General features: G+C 41.1%; 2 protein-coding genes across 2 annotated transcripts in view; one reads left to right on the top strand and one right to left on the bottom strand.

The window, feature by feature from the left end:
- Nucleotides 1–1,348: 1,348 nt before the first annotated feature.
- LOC138982417 (glycylpeptide N-tetradecanoyltransferase 2-like) overlaps nucleotides 1,349–18,618 on the bottom strand; it is a 72,514-nt gene continuing 55,244 nt past the window's right edge. Inside the window, exon 14 of the transcript XR_011460864.1 lies at nucleotides 1,349–1,518. The gene's annotated coding sequence lies outside the window, so the exon portion shown is untranslated. The remainder of the gene's footprint in view (nucleotides 1,519–18,618) is intronic.
- LOC138982415 (NHL repeat-containing protein 2-like) lies at nucleotides 2,887–18,367 on the top strand. The gene is made up of 12 exons (XM_070355692.1): nucleotides 2,887–3,047; nucleotides 4,571–4,779; nucleotides 5,631–5,768; nucleotides 6,313–6,573; nucleotides 7,033–7,167; nucleotides 8,235–8,367; nucleotides 10,286–10,379; nucleotides 10,827–11,058; nucleotides 11,557–11,679; nucleotides 12,072–12,281; nucleotides 14,423–14,621; nucleotides 15,154–18,367. The coding sequence occupies exons 1-12, from the start codon at nucleotides 2,894–2,896 to the stop codon at nucleotides 15,426–15,428; spliced, it is 2,163 nt and encodes a 720-aa protein (XP_070211793.1). The 5' UTR covers nucleotides 2,887–2,893; the 3' UTR covers nucleotides 15,429–18,367.

Genomic DNA, 18,618 nt, shown 5'->3' with positions numbered 1-18,618 from the left:
AGCCAGCCAGAGCTTATAGCCTTGTGCATATATTTGTTCCTCCATTCTCTCCAGAGAAGAGAGTCTGTAAGGCTACTGATCTCAGAAGCAGACAATGGCAGGTCTACCTCGGAGGCGCCTATGCCTTGGGCAGCTTCTTTAGCGGCTTTGTCCGCTTATCGAATGAAGAAAATGACATGTATGTAAACTAAACGTATAAAGTGAATTCTTGAGGTGTGACTGAAGATGTGAGAACACACACTTGACACGCGCACACGCACACACTTCCCTATTTTCTCGCTGTAAAATCTTAAATTAATAAAAGTAATGCTGAAGTTCTTAAAGGTCTTAAATGCAACTTTTAAAATATATCCACTTTCGGTCACAATTTAGGCTAACAAATGCAACAATGAAATCGCGACATAAAAATCTCAGTACCAGCATTAATGTAAGGGAAGTAACCGCTTGTTTCCTTCTCTCTCAAGACGAGAGCCCTTGAAGAGGTAGCCCCCCTTCGCATTCCAATTTCACATAACGATGGTAAGGGGCAGAGACAGCGGCACAGACGACGCACAGCAGATTATCCCAGCCCGCTACACGTTGCGTGAAAAGAAAACAGGCCAAGTACTCGTCATAATCCCTATCGCAGCATCTATAAAAAATATACAGTGCGTCGTCTGTGCCGCTGACTCTGCGCAGGTATATTCTGCCCATAACGACGTTCTTGGTTCGTGTTTGCACGATACAACACGCACGCAATACCAATATTTTGTTGATCTCTCCCTCTCTCTCATACGCGATCTCTGTCACTATTGCTCTGTCTGTTTCTGTCTCTCTGTCTGAGAGAAGTGGGTTTTGTTGTGGGTTTTTTCAGACTTTGACCACTTTTATCATTATTGTGATGATAATTATGGTAACTGTTCACAACTCATACAAATCAGTCTAGGCATGAACCAATCAGCTGTACTTGAGGGGGTGGGGGGGGGGGCGGGGGACGAGGATTTTTGTTTTAATTGTGATGAGATTTATTTATGAATTCACTTTAAATTGTCGCTTTGGTCGTTATTGTGATGAATGGTGGTGTCAGTACAAGAAAGACAAATGTTAACTGAACAGGTCTCACCGTGGATTCTTTGCTGCGACCAGAGACTCCAAACTTTGGGGGCAAACTTAAACATCAATTGCTTTGATCTGTATTGTGATGAAGTGAAGATGTGCCAGAATGACAAGACATAAACGCGATGTTGCGATGAATTTTTGTTGTGACGAGAGCCGTTTTGGGGATAAACTGAAACTGTTTAATTTGATCAATATTGTCAGTGATGTCAGAGCCGGTGACCTGTGTCAGAACCAAGAGAAGACACTGGCACTTTTTCTTTATTTGGTGTTTAACGTCGTTTTCAACCACGAAGGGTTATATCGCGACGGGGAAAGGGGGGAGATGGGATAGAGCCACTTGTCAATTGTTTCTTGTTCACAAAAGCACTAATCAAAAATTTGCTCCAGGGGCTTGCAACGTAGTAGGCTACAATATATTATCTTACTGGGACTGACGAATAAGGCGTCCCGAGGATTCTTTACTGTGAGGTGACAAGAGACCTTGAGTTTTAAGAATAAACTTGAATTACTGTGATAATCATTGTGATGAATAGTGATATGCCAGAAAGACAAAACATAAAGAACTTGAGACAGAGGCTGACACTTTGAGTTTGTGACCGGATTGTTATTGTGTTGAATGGTGATGTGCCAGAAATACAAGGCAACTTATACCATAACACTCGCGAATAAATATGTATCCGTTATTTGCGCGCAAGCACAGATAGCCTACTGTGTGAGAGACATCAATCATAAAACAAGTCGCGTAAGGCGAAAATACAACATTTAGTCAAGTAGCTGTCGAACTCACAGAATGAAACTAAACGCAATGCAACGCAGCAAGACCGTATACTCGTAACATCGTCAGTCCACCGCTCACGGCAAAGGCAGTGAAATTGACAAGAAGAGCGGGGTAGTAGTTGCGCTGAGAACGATAGCACGCTTTTCAGTCTGTACCTCTCTTCGTTTTTACTTTCTGAGCGTGTTTTTAATCTAAACATATCATATCTATATGTTTTTGGAATCAGGAACCGACAAGGAATAAGATGAAAGTGTTTTTAAATTGATTTCGACAATTTAATTTTGATAATAATTTTTATATATTTAATTTTCAGAGCTTGTTTTTAATCCAAATATAACATATTTATATGTTTTTGGAATCAGCAAATGATGGAGAATAAGATGAACGTACATTTGGATCGTTTTATAAAAGAATTTTTTTTTTAACAATTTTCAGATTTTTAATGACCAAAGTCATTAATTAATTTTTAAGCCACCACGCTGAAATGCAATACCGAAGTCCGGGCTTCGTCGAACAAAACTTGACCAAAATTTCAACCAATTTGGTTGAAAAATGAGGGCGTGACAGTGCCGCCTCAACTTTCACGAAAAGCCGGATATGACGTCATCAAAGACATTTATCAAAAAAATGAAAAAAACGTATGGGGATATCATACCCAGGAACTTTCATGTCAAATTTCATAAAGATCGGTCCAGTAGTTTGGTCTGAATCGCTCTACACGCACGCACACACACACACACACACACACACACACACACATACACACACATATACACCACGACCCTTGTCTCGATTCCCCCCTCGATGTTAAAACATTTAGTCATAACTTGACTAAATGTAATGACTCCACTGGCACTGAGCTATCCATTATTTTTAGATCAGTAAAGGATTCTGACGCAAGGGAAACAACTTCTGTTGGAATCTCTTGGAACGTGACCGCGATTCCCTCCCTTGGATCGAGCCTCAATCCAAATCAAGGGACGTAACTCTCATCGACCAAAATTGTCAAGGAAAGCTATGGCGGGTGCAGACGATTTTCTTGCTTTGCAGGCCGATTTTGAAGAGGTTTTGGCATCAAAGGAGTCTAAAGATTCCAGAAGAGATTGTATACTCCAGCATTTCTCGAAACTGGATAAAAACAAGAGTTTTAGAATACCAGATTTTGACAAAGGTGGGTGTGGTCCGAACTATCAACTGGTGACTCACAATTAAGTGGTTTGAAAGTTTTCAATTTCACGTAGACTTGGTATACTTTCGCGAGTAAGGCCAATTTCAAATGTCAACAACACGTTTCTTGTAGTACTCTCCTGAAGTGGTAATCTTGAACTTTAGCGTGTTGAATTCATAGCTCATAATTCAGAGGCATTTAACTTAGGCTAAGTCTCCAAATGTGTAGAACCTGCATTTGTATTGTAATCATAACAAGTCATTTTAGATCCCTTTGAAGTTACGGAATGAACTCCGATGAACTGTACGAATGCATTTCGTTTACATGGTTCAAAGAAGGAATTATCCATATGAGCGGACAAGGGAGACAACTCTTTCGTGTAAATGATGTCCCATGGTTGACAATGTACGCCATTTTCGGTGCATTTTCGTCGACTGAACAACCAAATTAATTAATTATGCTTAAGTTTGGAGCTCAATCCGTCAATTAATTTCACGACAAATGTTCCTTGGCTTGCTTACATGGACTTGTATCAAAAATAAGTAAAGAATGTCACTGGATTCTGAGCTATGAATTTAACACGCTAAAGTTCAAGATTACCGTCTTTTTTGTCATTGAGTTGGTGATAGGGTAGGACTAGGAGAGAGGGGAGGAGGTGTTGATGTACATATTTTATGTTTATGAATGAAACTTCATTTGATCAGCAGTGTATTTTTAAGTCAGACTACAAAAGAAATTAGTTATTAGCCTTATGATCTTTAGTATTAAGAGATTAAAGTGACTGATGTGTCACAACTTGTTTTATAAATAAATTAAGAATAAGAGCATGCATATATTAAACAGTACATAAAAGAGAAAAGACTTCCGTGGTGAACATGGAATTATATCTAACTTTATAAGCTACATGTACAACCTTTTGGATGTAAGTTTTTTCTGAAGATGAAAGTGTTTAGAAGGAAAGCTCAAACGGCAAACAACACATGATCTTCTTTACTACTTTAGTTTAAACTTTAATTATAAGTTTGTGACAAACTGACATTCCTAATATTCCTGAGTAAACATGAACACCACATTTTTTTTTTACACAAGTATGACAGGCTCAGAAGCCTAGTGGCTAAGATGTTGGCCTTCCATTGAATCCATCCTACATCTGGTGGGTTAAGGGTGGAGATTTTTGGATCTCCCAAATCAAATTATGTTTCTAGTTGCTTAATGTGTACACACAAAGCTCAAGACCAGATATGCACAAAAAAAGATCCTGTAATCCATGTCACTGTCAGAGTTTGATGGGTTACAGACTTACAGAAACATGAAGATACTCAGCATACATGTATGTTTCTTCCAAAATCAGATTATGACTGCATGCCTACATGATGGGGAAAAACCCTGTCATTCACATGTATAAAAACCCACTCATGAAAAAGTAAGTGTACATAGGAACTGCAGCCTGTAAACACAAATGTATACAAGTCAGATGTTTTCTGTAGCTACCACTTTGGCACTTATGTAATTTCTAAAATGTGCAGATCTTGACTGGCTGAATGTGTCAGCTCCGCTACAGTTTAGTCACGATGGGTCACTCCAGGGTAAGGTGGTGGTGCTGGACTTCTTCACCTACTGCTGCGTCAACTGCCTGCATGTGCTGCCGGACCTTCACCGCCTGGAGCAGAGACATTCCCTGCAGGATGGACTGGTCATCATTGGGGTACACTCAGCTAAATTCCTCAATGAAAAGGTAAGACGGGTTAGTAGTACTAGTAATAGTATGTAGCATGTAGGGTCTAATGGAGTATGTCTGTCTGCCTTGAGTCGGAAGCGAGAGGTTGCGAGTTCGACCCTGGGTCAGGGCGTAAGCAATTTTCTCCCCCCTTTCCTAACCTAGGTGGTGGGTTCAAGTGCTGGTCTTTCGGATGAGACGAAAAACCGAGCTCCCTTCGTGTACATTACATTGGGGTGTGCACGTTAAAGATCCCACGATTGACAAAAGGGTCTTTCCTGGCAAAATTGTATAGGCATAGATAACAATGTCCACCAAAATACCCGTGTGACTTGGAATAATAGGCCGTGAAAAGTAGGATATGCGCCAAAATGGCTGCGATCTGCTGGCCGATGTGAATGCGTGATGTATTGTGTAAAAAAAATTCCATCTCACACGGCATAAATAAATCCCTGCGCCTTGAATATGCGCGCAATATAAATTGCATAAAAAAAAATTTTAAAATTTAAAATCCCTGCGCTTAGAACTGTACCCCACGGAATACGTGCGATATAAGCCTCATATTGATTGAAGCCTCATATTGATTGATTGATTGAGTTGCATGGGACCTTTTCCTTTCTTTTTAGATGTGCAAAGCAAGTCCTAACAATGTGAGTGAGCACACACAACATGCTCTTTTTTTCTCTGTTGATCATAATATATATTATAATTATATACGAAATGCTGCAAATTAGAGAGGAATGCTGCGACTTTGTTTTAAATGTCCTTGTGTGTGATTGAAATGATGTTATATATAAATATGCCTGCTATTTTTTTTTTTTTTCAAGATTGTTTGATGCCATTTTCTGACCGTATTGGTTCACTTTCAGGTGACAGCAAACATACTGAGTGCAGTTCTACGTTATGACATCACACACCCGGTGGTCAACGACAGTGAAACGTCTTTGTGGCAAAAGCTGTCCATCATGTGCTGGCCAACCTTTGTTATAGTCGCACCTCATGGCCAGGTAAAAAAAAAAGTGTTTTTAAAATTAAATGTAAAGAAGCACTAACCAACAGATAATGTTAACATGGTTTGAAGGAGAAAATTGGTGAGTGCAGAATTTTATCTTTTTAAATCGTAAACAGTTCTGACACTTTCCCAGAATAGATGTATGTTAGTTATTTGATTTTGCGATTTGTATGTTTCCTTGATTTCATGGTTTGGCATTGTAAAATGCTTGGAGCTATGCATGGGACTGGCGCTACAAATTTTTTAAATTTTTTTTATAAGTATTGTATAAATAAACAGATTTTGTGAACTTCATGAGGTAAACAAAACTATGTGACCTAAGTCAGTAAGTGGCACAAAATAATACATTATACTTCTTGAAACAAGCATGTGTAGGTATGTAAATAATGTTATGTTGTTGTTTTTTCCCCCAATGATTGTACAGCGCTTTGAGCAGGGTTCAACCCTGGATACATGCGCTTTATAATTATATGATGCATTATTATTATTATTAATTTCCTAGCCCTCAGCTTCCTAACAATTCTGCTGCGATCACACAGGTGCTGTATTACATCGTGGGTGAAGGACACAGCGACGTTCTCTTCGAGTTTGTGGAACTGGCATTGGAACACTATCGCAGCCAGGGACAGATCAGTCCCCATACCTTGTTGCCCCTAAGTCTGGAAAAAGATCAGCAGGTGGAAGCACCGCTCAGTTTCCCCGGCAAGGTCCACGTCGGTCCTGGCCCTGATCAGCTGGTGGTGTCTGACACCGGTCATCATCGCCTGCTTGTCCTGGACAGAGTGACCGGTGTAGTGCAGGTAAGGCTTTGTAGGGATTGTGTGACCATGTTTTGTTGACGGGAGAGTGAAATCAGTTGGCAATGGAGGTGGTTAGTTGGTTTTGTTGGGTTATTTTGTTGGGGGGGGGGGGGGGGGGGTGGGGGGGTATTTTGTGCAAGGTTTTTGTTTCATCATCAATAGAAACTGACCTATTCTGAATAACTTTCTAGCTGGTAGTGAACTGTGTCTGTTTCAATACCGCTTGCCGGCTGTCAATCAGTCTGTAAAATGTCATTTACAGGTATGATTTTAATTGATAGGGTATGGCTATTGATAGAATTTATCATTCTTTGCTTACCTCCATTCATTTGTTCCTTTTGCATCTCATTCCGTATCTTTACTTGGCTATTTCTGACTTGATGAAGAGCATTTTGAAAACTTAATTCTCTGTTATATTTTCGAAAGGTAAATTTAGCTTTTTGTTTGATATGTTTTCAGACGATAATAGGAGGGAAAGAGAAAGGTTTCCAGGACGGCAGCCTGCAGGATGCTCGGTTCAACTCCCCACAGGGTGTCACCAGTCATGGCAACTTGTTGTTTGTTGCCGACACTGAGAATCATGCACTGAGACAGGTAATGGCAAAATACAGAGAGATAATTATGTACGAGTGTGTGTGTGTGTGTGCAGAGAGAAAGACAGAGGAGTAAGAGGAGAAAAACAAACAACAAATGCTTGCATAATGAGTCCATTTTCTAGGCAGGAAACTCTCAGTCTCATCAGAAGATCTTCTTGAAAGACCAGCTCTTGAGGTTTATTGGACAGTATCTGCAAGTCATCTCTTATTAGAAGATGAACTTCAAATCATTTGCAGGGTTTAGACCTGCTGTTGATTATACTGATCATTGACACATACAGATTTGATAAAAGTATTTACTCAAGCTACGCATCAGTCAAGTAACATGATGATGACATCACGATTAGAATGGACTAACCCACAGATTTTGAAAATAACACATTTCCGTTGCGACAATAACCTAAAAAGGTTCCTGCCATGTATCGATCACCGGCACGGTTGGCCTAGTGGTAAGGCGTCCGCCCCATGATCGGGAGGTCGTGGGTTCGAACCCCGGCCGGGTCATACCTAAGACTTTAAAATTGGCAATCTAGTGGCTGCTCCGCCTGGCGTCTGGCATTATGGGGTTAGTGCTAGGACTGGTTGGTCCGGTGTCAGAATAATGTGACTGGGTGAGACATGAAGCCTGTGCTGCGACTTCTGTCGTGTGTGTGGCGCACGTTATATGTCAAAGCAGCACCGCCCTGATATGGCCCTTCGTGGTCGGCTGGGCGTTAAGCAAACAAACAAACAAACAAACAAAATGTATCGATCCTGATGCCTGGGTCAAATATTTCGATTTTTTGCTGATTCTAACCCAGAACTCTGCAGCTGCACATGCAGTGTGATATCATGAGTTGTCAGTACCGTATGTTGTTTATCCCTTTTTTTACGTTGCCAATTTCACACAGAGACACTCAATACCACGGGTTAAAGACACACAGTTATTTTTATATATGCCATATGAGCTTATGATTTTCCCTGGAATTAAGACTGACATCAAGCAGCATTAACTGTGTAATGATGGTGGGTCCTTTCATTAACTGCTCAGTTTGTGAGTAACAATACATGTCTGTGTGATAACAGGTGGATTTATCCAGCGGCCAGGTAACCACGCTGGCAGGGACAGGTGCACAAGGGGAGGACAAGCAAGGGGGCAACCCAGGTCCTCAGCAGCCTCTCTCCAGCCCATGGGATGTGGCCACAGGAGTTTCACCAGGTACACACACTCTTTTTCTCTGGGCTTTTTTTTGGGTGGGGGAGTGTTGCCATGCAGAAACACACACACTCTCTCTCTCTTTCTCTCTCTCTCTCTCTCTCTCTCTCTCTCTCTCTCTCTCTCTCTCTCTCTCTCTCTCTCTCTCTCTCTCTCTCTCTCTCTCTCTCTCTCTCTCTCTTCAATATTGCTCTCTCTCTCTCTCTCTCTCTCTCTCTCTCTCTCTCTCTCTCTCTCTCTCTCTCTCTCTCTCTCTCTCTTCAATATTGGTTATCTCTCTGTGAATATTTTGTTTAGTCCTCTCATCCCATCTCTATTGTTACACCCTCCCCCATACATGTATAAGAGAAATGGATATTAATATGGCCATGTACATACCAGAAACATTTCATCTCCTCTTTTAATTTCTCTCTTTCCCTGTGTATCTGTCTGCACCCCTGGTTTCCTTTAGACAACTGAAAAGCTTTCAGCAAAATTTATGGGGTTTTTTGTTTGTTGTTTTCTTTTATTTAAACATATAGTTTTGTGAGTTTGTGTGGTTTTTTTACATTTTAGTCAAGTTTTGACTAAATGTTTTAACGTAGAGAGGGGAATCGAGATGAGGGTGTGGTGTGTGTGTGTGCGTGTGTGTGTAGAGCGATTGAGAGTAAACTACTGGACCGATCTTTATGAAATTTGACATGAGAGTTCCTGGGTATGACATCCCCGGACGTTTTTTTCATTTTTTCGATAAATGTCTTTGATGACGTCATATCCGGCTTTTTGTAAAAGTTGAGGCGGCACTGTCACACCCTCATATTTCAATCAAATTGATTGAAATTTTGGCCAAGCAATCTTCGACGAAGGCCGGACTTCGGTATTGCATTTCAGTTTGGTGGCTTAAAAATTAATTAATGACTTTGGTCATTAAAAATCTGAAAATTGTAATTAAAATTGTTTTTTTATAAAACGATCCAAATTTACGTTCATCTTATTCTTCATCATTTTCTGATTCCAAAAACATATAAGTATGTTATATTCGGATTAAAAACAAGGTCTGAAAATTAAACATATAAAAATTATTATCAAAATCAAATTTCCGAAATCGATTTAAAAACACTTTCATCTTATTCTTTGTCGGTTCCTGATTCCAAAAACATATAGATATGATATGTTTGGATTAAAAACACGCTCAGAAAGTTAAAACGAAGAGAGGTACAGAAAAGCGTGCTATCCTTCTCAGCGCAACTACTACCCCGCTCTTCTTGTCACCATTTCACTGCCTTTGTCACGAGCGGTGGACTGACGATGCTACGAGTATACGGTCTTGCTGAAAAATGGCATTGCGTTCAGTTTCATTCTGTGAGTTCGACAGCTTGACTAAATGTTGTATTTTCGCCTTACGCGACTTGTTTTGTTTTGGTATTTGTGTCAAAAAAAGGGTGTTGTAGCCATTTCCTTCCCTATTCCTCGTCTTCCTTTCGTGGTTTACAAAGAGCACTGTGCATTGTTTCTTCTTCTTCTTCTGCGTTCGTGGGCTGAAACTCCCACATACACGTGTTTTTTGCACGAGTGGAATTTTACGTGTATGACCGTTTTTTACCCCGCCATTTAGGCAGCCATACGCAGTTTTCGGAGGAAGCCTGCTGGGTATTTTCGTGTTTCTATAACACACCGAACTCTGACATGGATTACAGGATCTTTTTCGTGCGCACTTGGTCTTGTGCTTGCGTGTACACACGGGGGGTGTTCGGACACCGAGGAGAGTCTGCACACAAAGTTGACTCTGAGAAATAAATCTCTCGCCGAACGTGGGGACGAACTCACGCTGACAGCGGCCCACTGGATACAAATCCAGCGCGCTACCGACTGAGCTACATCCCCGCCCCATTGTTTCATGTGCAAGTTCTCAGCTTGCATTTACCTGTGTTGTGACATACAGGTGGAGAGGAGGTGGACGTCGTCTTTATTGCCATAGCTGGCACTCACCAGATCTGGGCTTACTTCCTCAAAGATGTCACATGGTGGAAAAGCAAGTGAGTTTGGGTTTGTTTGGGGTTTTTTGGTGTGTGTGTGTGTGTGTGTGTGTGTGTGTGTGTGTGTGTGTGTGTGTGTGTGTGTGTGTGTGTGTGTGTGTGTGAGTGTGTGAGTGTATGTCACTATGTGTGTGTGTTTTTAGCTTGGTTGGGTTTTTATATTGTTTTTGTTTTGGGAGATGGAGAAGGGAGGGATATTGATTTGCCTTTGTTTTTGTTTGGCTTATTGATGTTCTGGATGCTTTTGTATGTCTAGCATATATATGCAAATTGTGTTTTCATCAGTGTTCTCCAGTCTTGGTTTCATTATCTAATCTATCATAATTACTCTTCGTAGGCTGAAATAATACCACCAGGAAGTTAAAACTTCACACAAAATTCCTCTAAATCCTTCGGACACTTCTCTGCCATGTCTCATTTCACTCACGTTCAGCTATTTTTTTCAAGACCCTTCAAAGCTGGAAGCTGCGCCAGAATAGCAGGCAGCGGAAATGAAGAAAATCGCAACAACAGCTATCCTGACAAGGCATCGTTTGCCCAGCCCTCTGGCCTGGCTGTGTCTCCCAGAGAAGAGTTGGACTCTTTGTTCATTGCCGACAGTGAGAGCTCTACCGTCAGAGCGCTCAGCTTGAAGGATGGGAGCGTAAAAGGATTAGTTGGTGGAGACAGGGACCCGAAGGTGAGTGGTGATTTGTGGTGGATCATTTTGTGAATGAAAGGGGTGTGTGTCTGTGTTTGTCTGTCTGTCTATGTCTGTGCACACTTGCGTGAGGATTATGGTAATGTGTGTGTTTGTGTGTGTGAGTGGGTGTGGTTGTCAAGGTCAAAAAAACTAAGGCTGTCTGTCTGTTTACGACAGTACTTGTCTGTCTAACACTTCCCTTAGCCGTTTAGGGTGTGTCTTGCTTTCTAGATTGCAAACAATTTTCTAAGAAAGGATTGATAGGGGAGGGTGAAACTAATGCAGTAATTGGTTTAAACACTTGTAGCCCTGTCCTTTAAGCTTTTGGTAATCTGACTTTGTATAATACATTTTTGGAAAAGTTGAAGATTATTGAGTGAAAGTTGGTGTGGTTGTGCGATTGCAGATTATTATTTTTGTTCATGTTTATAAACTGTAGTCAGTAGACAGATGTTGTGAAGTAATGTGTGTTTGCAAGTAGACTGTGTTTCACAGAACCTGTTTGCCTATGGAGATGAGGATGGCTCAGGAATAGAGGCACGACTGCAACATTCACTTGGCGTAGCACTACTATCTCCTTCTGGCCCGCTGCTGGTGGCTGACTCCTACAATCATAAGGTGATTTGGATGTGTGTGTCTGTGTGTTTCCTCGTGTCAGCTGGTGTCTGTCAGAATCAGCTATTTCCAGAGTCAGGTCTGTGGAAGCGACATCAAATAAGGAAAAAAGACCTGGCAAACTGTGACTATTTGATGATCATGCACTCCCACTCCCATGGAGCTAATTCTGGAGAATGTATGTCTGTCTGTCTGTGTGTACATCTAGGATTTACTTAAATGATAGATGGCAATGATGTTAATTATGCAGATTTAGGTTTGTTGGCTGGTGGATTATTATTTTAGCTTGTGGGACTTTTCAAGTAAATGCTTGCATTATTCTAGTGGCTCTGGTCCTATGGCCTTGACACATCATCCCATAAATTAAGATTTCTTGGCTTTTGTTTTAATGACAGATCAAAAGTGTGGACATCAAGACCAAACAGTGCACCACTGTGTTGGGTACAGGTGCACCAGGGCATGTTGCCGGGGGCGACAGCAGTTCGGTGCAGTTGAACGAACCTGGAGGCTTGTGTGTGGACACACAGGGGCAACTAGTCTACATTGCCGACACCAACAACCACAGCATCAGGGTTTTGGACTGGAACACCAAGACAGTGTCACAGGTATGCATCATTTTCTGACATCATGATTTTTGTCTTCATTTTCTCTTTACCAGTTACTTACTTAGGCCCTTTGCTCCCAGCGGAGCATAGGCCATAGACGACAATTCTCCATCGCACCCTGTTCTGGGCTGTTCTCTCCGCTTCTGCCCAGCTGTTGCCTTGCCTCTTCAGTTCTGCCTCTGTGTCCCGCCTCCAGCTGTTTCTTGGCCTCCCTCTCTTTCTTTTCCCCTGTGGATTCCAAGTGAGAGCCTGGCGGGTGATGCTGGATGTTGGTTTCCTAAGGGTGTGTCCAATCCAGCCCCATTTTCTCCTCAGAATCTGGCTGTTAACGGGCTCTTGGCCCGCCCTTTGCCACAGCTCTTCGTTGCAGATCTTGTCTGTCCATCTGATCTTGAAGATGCGCCTCAGACAGGTGTTAATGAAAGTCTGAATCTTCTGCTGTGTCACCTTGGTCATTCTCCATGTCTCAGAGCCATAGAGTAGAACCGATTTGACATTGGAGTTGAAGATGCGCAGCTTGGTGGTTATGCTGATCTCTCTAGAGGCCCAGATGTTCTTCAACATGATGTAGGCTGCTCGTGCCTTCCCAGTCCTGGCGGCGACGTCTGTGTCAGTGCCCCCTTGCCTATCGATCACACTTCCCAGGTATACAAAAGATTCGACCTCTCGGATTGGCTCTCCACCTACTGTAACTGGCGTGTTGGCAGTGGTGTTGATCTTCAGGAGTTCTGTTTTCCTCTTGTTGATCCTGAGTCCTGTCTTGGCTGATGTTGCTGCCAGGCGAGTGGTCTTGTCTTGCATCTGGTTGAAGTTGTGCGAGAGGAGCGCCAGGTCGTCAGCGAAGTCGAGGTCATCCAGCTGTGTCCAGAGTGTCCACTGTATACCGTTGTTCCTGCCTGCTGTGGTGGTCTTCATGATCCAGTCAATGACCAGGAGGAAGAGGAAAGGCGACAGTAGACAACCCTGGGGGACTCCAGTTCTAACATCGAAACTGTCCGACAACTGGCCCACGTGCCCTACCCTACAGTTCATGTCTTGGTAGGTATGCTGAACTAGTGAGATGAGTTTCTCGGGCACTCCGTAGTGCCTTAGCAGCTTCCACAGCGTCTCTCTGTCCACGCTGTCAAAAGCCTTCTCTTAGTCTATGAAGTTAATGTAGAGGGGAGAGTTCCACTCCAGTGACTGCTCTACAATGATGCGCAGACTGGCAATCTGATCCGCACAGGATCTATTCCTGCGGAAACCTGCCTGCTGGTCTCGGAGCTTGGCATCAACTGACTCTTTCATTCGCTCCAAAATAACTCGTCGTCAATGCTTCTGTAACGTTGTTTGTTTTCTAGACAGGGGTGTTGGTCCAAATTTGTCTGACCTCTATCTTTCGACCTGTCCAGCAAGGGTGACCCTACCAGGAGCTGAAGCTCCCGCTGGCATAGCTCTCCTGGTTACTGAGGCACGCAAGCCATCACACCACGACAAGGAATGGACCGTGTGATGGTCTTTACCAGTTGTCTGTTTGTTAATGATATCAATAATATATAACTTTTCTATAGCGCGAGTCCCATCAATTGGCTGCAGGCGCTTTACAAATTCATTCTAAAACAAACCATCACAAATTAAACGAGCATACACATAACCGAGATAAAACAACAACAACCAAAGCACTACGCAAACTGGGCTTACAAGACTAAACATAGTTACACACACACACACACACACACACACACACACACACACACACACACACACACAGTCATACCATTGACAGAGAGACCATACTATACATACAGGGTAGAGATCCTCCAGAGAATGTTAAAGATCCTTCTGTGAATGTTTTGTTTTGTCATTCATTAAATGTCCCATAATTTTACTCCTCTTGGTTTTTTGTTTGTTTTGTTTTTGTGTGTGCAATTTATTTTTGGGCCTGACATCTTCTTGGATGTTGTGTTTTGTTTATTTTGATAAATGTTACATAGAAGTAGTTTTCATGTTTCTGGGTATTTTTGTGAGTGTGTGCAGTTGACATGGGAGTGTGTGTGTCTGTGTATGTAAAGAGAATTAAGATGCTGCTTGTGTGGGGGAAAAAAACTGCCCGCAGAAAACACATTACAGAGATCACATGTCTGCATTTCTCTTTGTTGTAGCTGCCAGTGATATTTGACAAAGAGAATACAAAACCTCAAGAGATCCAGCTTGACAGTGCATCATTGGTGAAGGGCATTTACTTACCAGAGGTCACACTACAGCCTGGAGCTAACCTTCAGTTCAGCCTTGACCTCAAGTTTGCTCCTGGTCTCTATGGCAACCTTGAAGCTCCCAACTCTTGGAAACTATCAAGCGGTGGTAAGTTGATGCAATTTTCTTTTCAAGCAGTTTATTATACATCAGCTGTGGTGTAGCCTGATGTAATATTCAGCACCGAAATCAGATAGAAAAAAATACCAGTCATACCAGGTTTCAAAGGTATAAAAAGAATAGCAGAAATGCTCATAATTTTTATTAAAGTGTTTCTTTATCAGAAATCTCATTTTTTCCAGGTTTAAAGATATTATAAGAAAATAGCAGCGATGCTTGTGTCGGAGTGTCTCTCCATAACTTATGTTGCTTTAAATTTAGTTACATTCTTCTTCTTCTTCTTGGCGTTCGCATAGTAACATTGTTGTCTGGCGCCTATCAAAGATCCAGCGCAAGAAGGATTTCTGAGTTTATTGATTGATTATTGATTGTTTAAGACCCAAAGTAAATTTCCAAGATGCTTACAAATAAAAGAAGTTTTCTAGTGAAGTTTCCCATGTAAGCTGTTAACACATTTTACTTTACTTACAGAAAAATAAAGGCAGACTATTTTAAAGAAGTCACAATTGTTTTTGTGCAGATGAGGCCGGACAGAAATTCCTATCTTCCCTTCCTACTGATGTCATCAAAGGAAGATTACATCCAGACGCCAAATCCCATGAAACATTGGCCTCTCTAAAAATAGCTGATGATGTCACTACCAGCAGCCTCATTCTGGTGCTTACCTGCCAGGTGTTTGTTTGTCACCCTGACAACTCTTGCACACAACAGCGTCAACAGTTTGTACAAAAACTGAACATTTCTCCAAGTGGAATTGCTGATCATGTGTCGGTGGCTGTACTAGAAGTGAGCTAGCATTATGAATTTGCACGCTAAAAGAGAAATCAGAGTAGATAACTTCGTACGCTAAAGGTGAAATTGGTGTAGATGGTGTTGTAATCTAGACGGGAATTAGGAATAGATGACTTTGTATGCTAGAATTTAAATAGGGATGTAATATTTTGTAAGCTTGAAGTGAAATAGGGATGGAATACTTTGTAAGCTTGAAGTGAAATAGGGATGGAATACTTTCAATCAATCAATCAATATGAGGCTTATATCGCGCGTTTTCCGTGGGTACAGTTCTAAGCGCAGGGATTTATTTTTTATTTTTTATTTTTTTATGCAATTTATATCGAGCACATATTCAAGGCGCAGGGATTTATTTATGCCGTGTGAGATGGAATGTTTTTACACAATACATCACGCATTCACATCGGCCAGCAGATCGCAGCCATTTCGGCGCATATCCTACTTTTCACGGCCTATTATTCCAAGTCACAAGGGTATTTTGGTGGACATTTTTATCTATGCCTGTACAATTTTGCCAGAAAAGACCCTTTTGTCAATCGTGGGATCTTTAACGTGCACACCCCAATGTAGTGTACACGAAGGGAGCTCAGTTTTTCGTCTCATCCGAAAGACTAGCACTTGAACCCACCACCTAGGGGGGAGAAAATTGCTAACGCCCTGACCCAGGGTCGAACTCGCAGCCTCTCGCTTCCGAGCGCAAGTGCGTTACCACTCGGCCACCCAGTCCATTTGTAAGCTAGAAGTTAAATAGGGATGTAATACTTTGTAAGCTTGAAGTGAAATAGGGATGTAATATTTTGTAAGCTTGAAGTGAAATAGGGATGTAATATTTTGTAAGCTTGAAGTGAAATAGGGATGTAATATTTTGTAAGCTTGAAGTGAAATAGGGATGTAATATTTTGTAAGCTTGAAGTGAAATAGGGATGTAATACTTTGTAAGCTTGAAGTGAAATAGGGATGTAATATTTTGTAAGCTTGAAGTGAAATAGGGATGGAATACTTTGTAAGCTTGAAGTGAAATAGGGATGTAATACTTTGTAAGCTTGAAGTGAAATAGGGATGGAATACTTTGTAAGCTTGAAGTGAAATAGGGATGGAATACTTTGTAAGCTAGAAGTGAAATAGGATTTGAAACAGGATTAGATCACCTTTTAAACTAGACATGAAATAGGAAAAGATGACTGTGAGCTTGCTAGATCTTTTGTGTGTGTGTGTGGTGGGGGGGATGTTGCTATGTTCTGCAAAAGTTTACTTTTTGGTGTTAATTTTTAATGCAAATATTACATCAGAACATCACTGCGAAGCACATCATTACACAAGAACTGCACACACAGTTAATGGAATTCTGTGCAGAAAGGTCTTTATACGTTATTTTAACCATACCTGTAGGACCAAGTGTACATATTCTTTCAGCCTCTTTGACATATTTCTCGTTTTTTTAAGTCTTTGGAACATTCCAGTCATTAAGAAAATTGTATCTAAAAAGGTACTCATTTTCATTTGCAGTTATGTGAAGGCAAATGTTACTAAACAAAAAATGTTTCTTTTTTTTTAACATTGAAACAGTCTCAATCTGAAATAGATAAACCCTTTACGTTCCAAAATACAAAATGGAAAACAAAACAGAACCAAGAATCTCTTGCCATCTTCAGATCGAACAAGTTACTCCGAACTGAGCTAAATCCTTATTGTCTGTGAACATAACATTAAGCACACTTTAACATATGTACAGTACCTCTATCACAAAATAGGCATATAAAGTAAAGGTATGACATGTTATTTAATAAGCATAAACCACACACATGCACACACACACATATGCATGCATGCACAAAAATGCTTATTCAAGAAATGACATCCGTATAGACCATGATCATCAGTTTCAACAAGCAAAGGTCATTCAATTGTTTAGAAGTTCAAGGGACCTAAGAATAAAACGTGATTTAACCCCTTCACTGCCCACCCCGTATGTAATACGTGGTCATTTTCGGTTTCTCGTACGCCCATAACCGTATCTCGTACGTGGGATTTGTGTCATCAACATTTCAGGACATTTCTGAAAACTAAATGGGAGGTAACCACTGTCGAAGTACTTGTAGGGGTTCTAAACACAGTTCTTTCCCATAGACCGTTCGGATAAGTTACTGAAGCTACTACCACGTGTGTAAAAACCCATGATCGTGTTGTAGAATTCTCGCCATTCACAATGGCGGCTGAAAGTCGGACCTCAACTTGTAGACCTGTTTTCAAGCGATACAGTGTTCTGAAAGCTCTACAAGAAGTGATTTATGGATTACCACACAGAAGAATACTTTTATGGGCTGTAATGTGAGTACCTGATGTTTGACACCAGTTTTAGCAGTGTTTTGTGTGGTTTTACATGATGCAATGTGTGTCACTGTGTGTGTGTAAGTCCGGAAACTGTAATTTTTGACGAAAATCTCATTATATCAATTTTTACTATAACAATCACAAACAAAGTCCAATGATCATGTCATCATATAATAGCCAAGGGTATAAGCAAAACACATGCCAAAGATCTAAGAGATATCTCAATAAATGATCGAGCAGTGAACAGATTAGTGAACCTACCGAAGAAAGCGAAATTTTGCCCTGGCACACAGCAATACCAAAATGCTGTTATACTGTGGCAGTGAAGAGGTTAATATGATCTACACTCAAGAATAAAACCTCCTAGTTGGGAGTAGTCTGAAAAGGTCTGCTAAACCTTGACTTTCTTCAGCAGCAATCGTTCTTGCCTTTTTCACAAGATGTCTTTTGTACAACTCACTCAGACTACAATCCTACAATCTCACTACATGAATGCACATTTATAACTTTATTGATTCAAGTTAAACGGGACCTAAGACAGCAGCCTCTCTTCCAACTGAATAAATATGGTTAATATTGATAATAATGTTGAGTTTTTTTTGTTTTGTTTTTTTTAATTTTTTTAATTTTTTATTAATGAGATGAGGATGATTATAATGATGATGCTTTGGATTTCCAATTTGGTTTGAGACTACGTGACAGGGCAGCACTCTACGCTTACTGTCAAAATATATCCTGGCATCAACCAGGCCCGAGAACTGCCGTATACAGAACCTGAGCACCCTTAAAGTCGCATTCGTTAAGTGAATGACACTCGGCTGTGTGATCCCAGCCTTCCCATAGGAACCATAGCACTTCCACT

The sequence above is a fragment of the Littorina saxatilis genome, linkage group LG12 (assembly GCF_037325665.1).
Source record: "Littorina saxatilis isolate snail1 linkage group LG12, US_GU_Lsax_2.0, whole genome shotgun sequence".
Lineage (NCBI taxonomy): Eukaryota > Metazoa > Mollusca > Gastropoda > Littorinimorpha > Littorinidae > Littorina > Littorina saxatilis.
The sequence above is the reverse complement of the archived record's forward strand: the minus strand, read 5'-3'. Positions and strand labels throughout refer to the sequence as shown.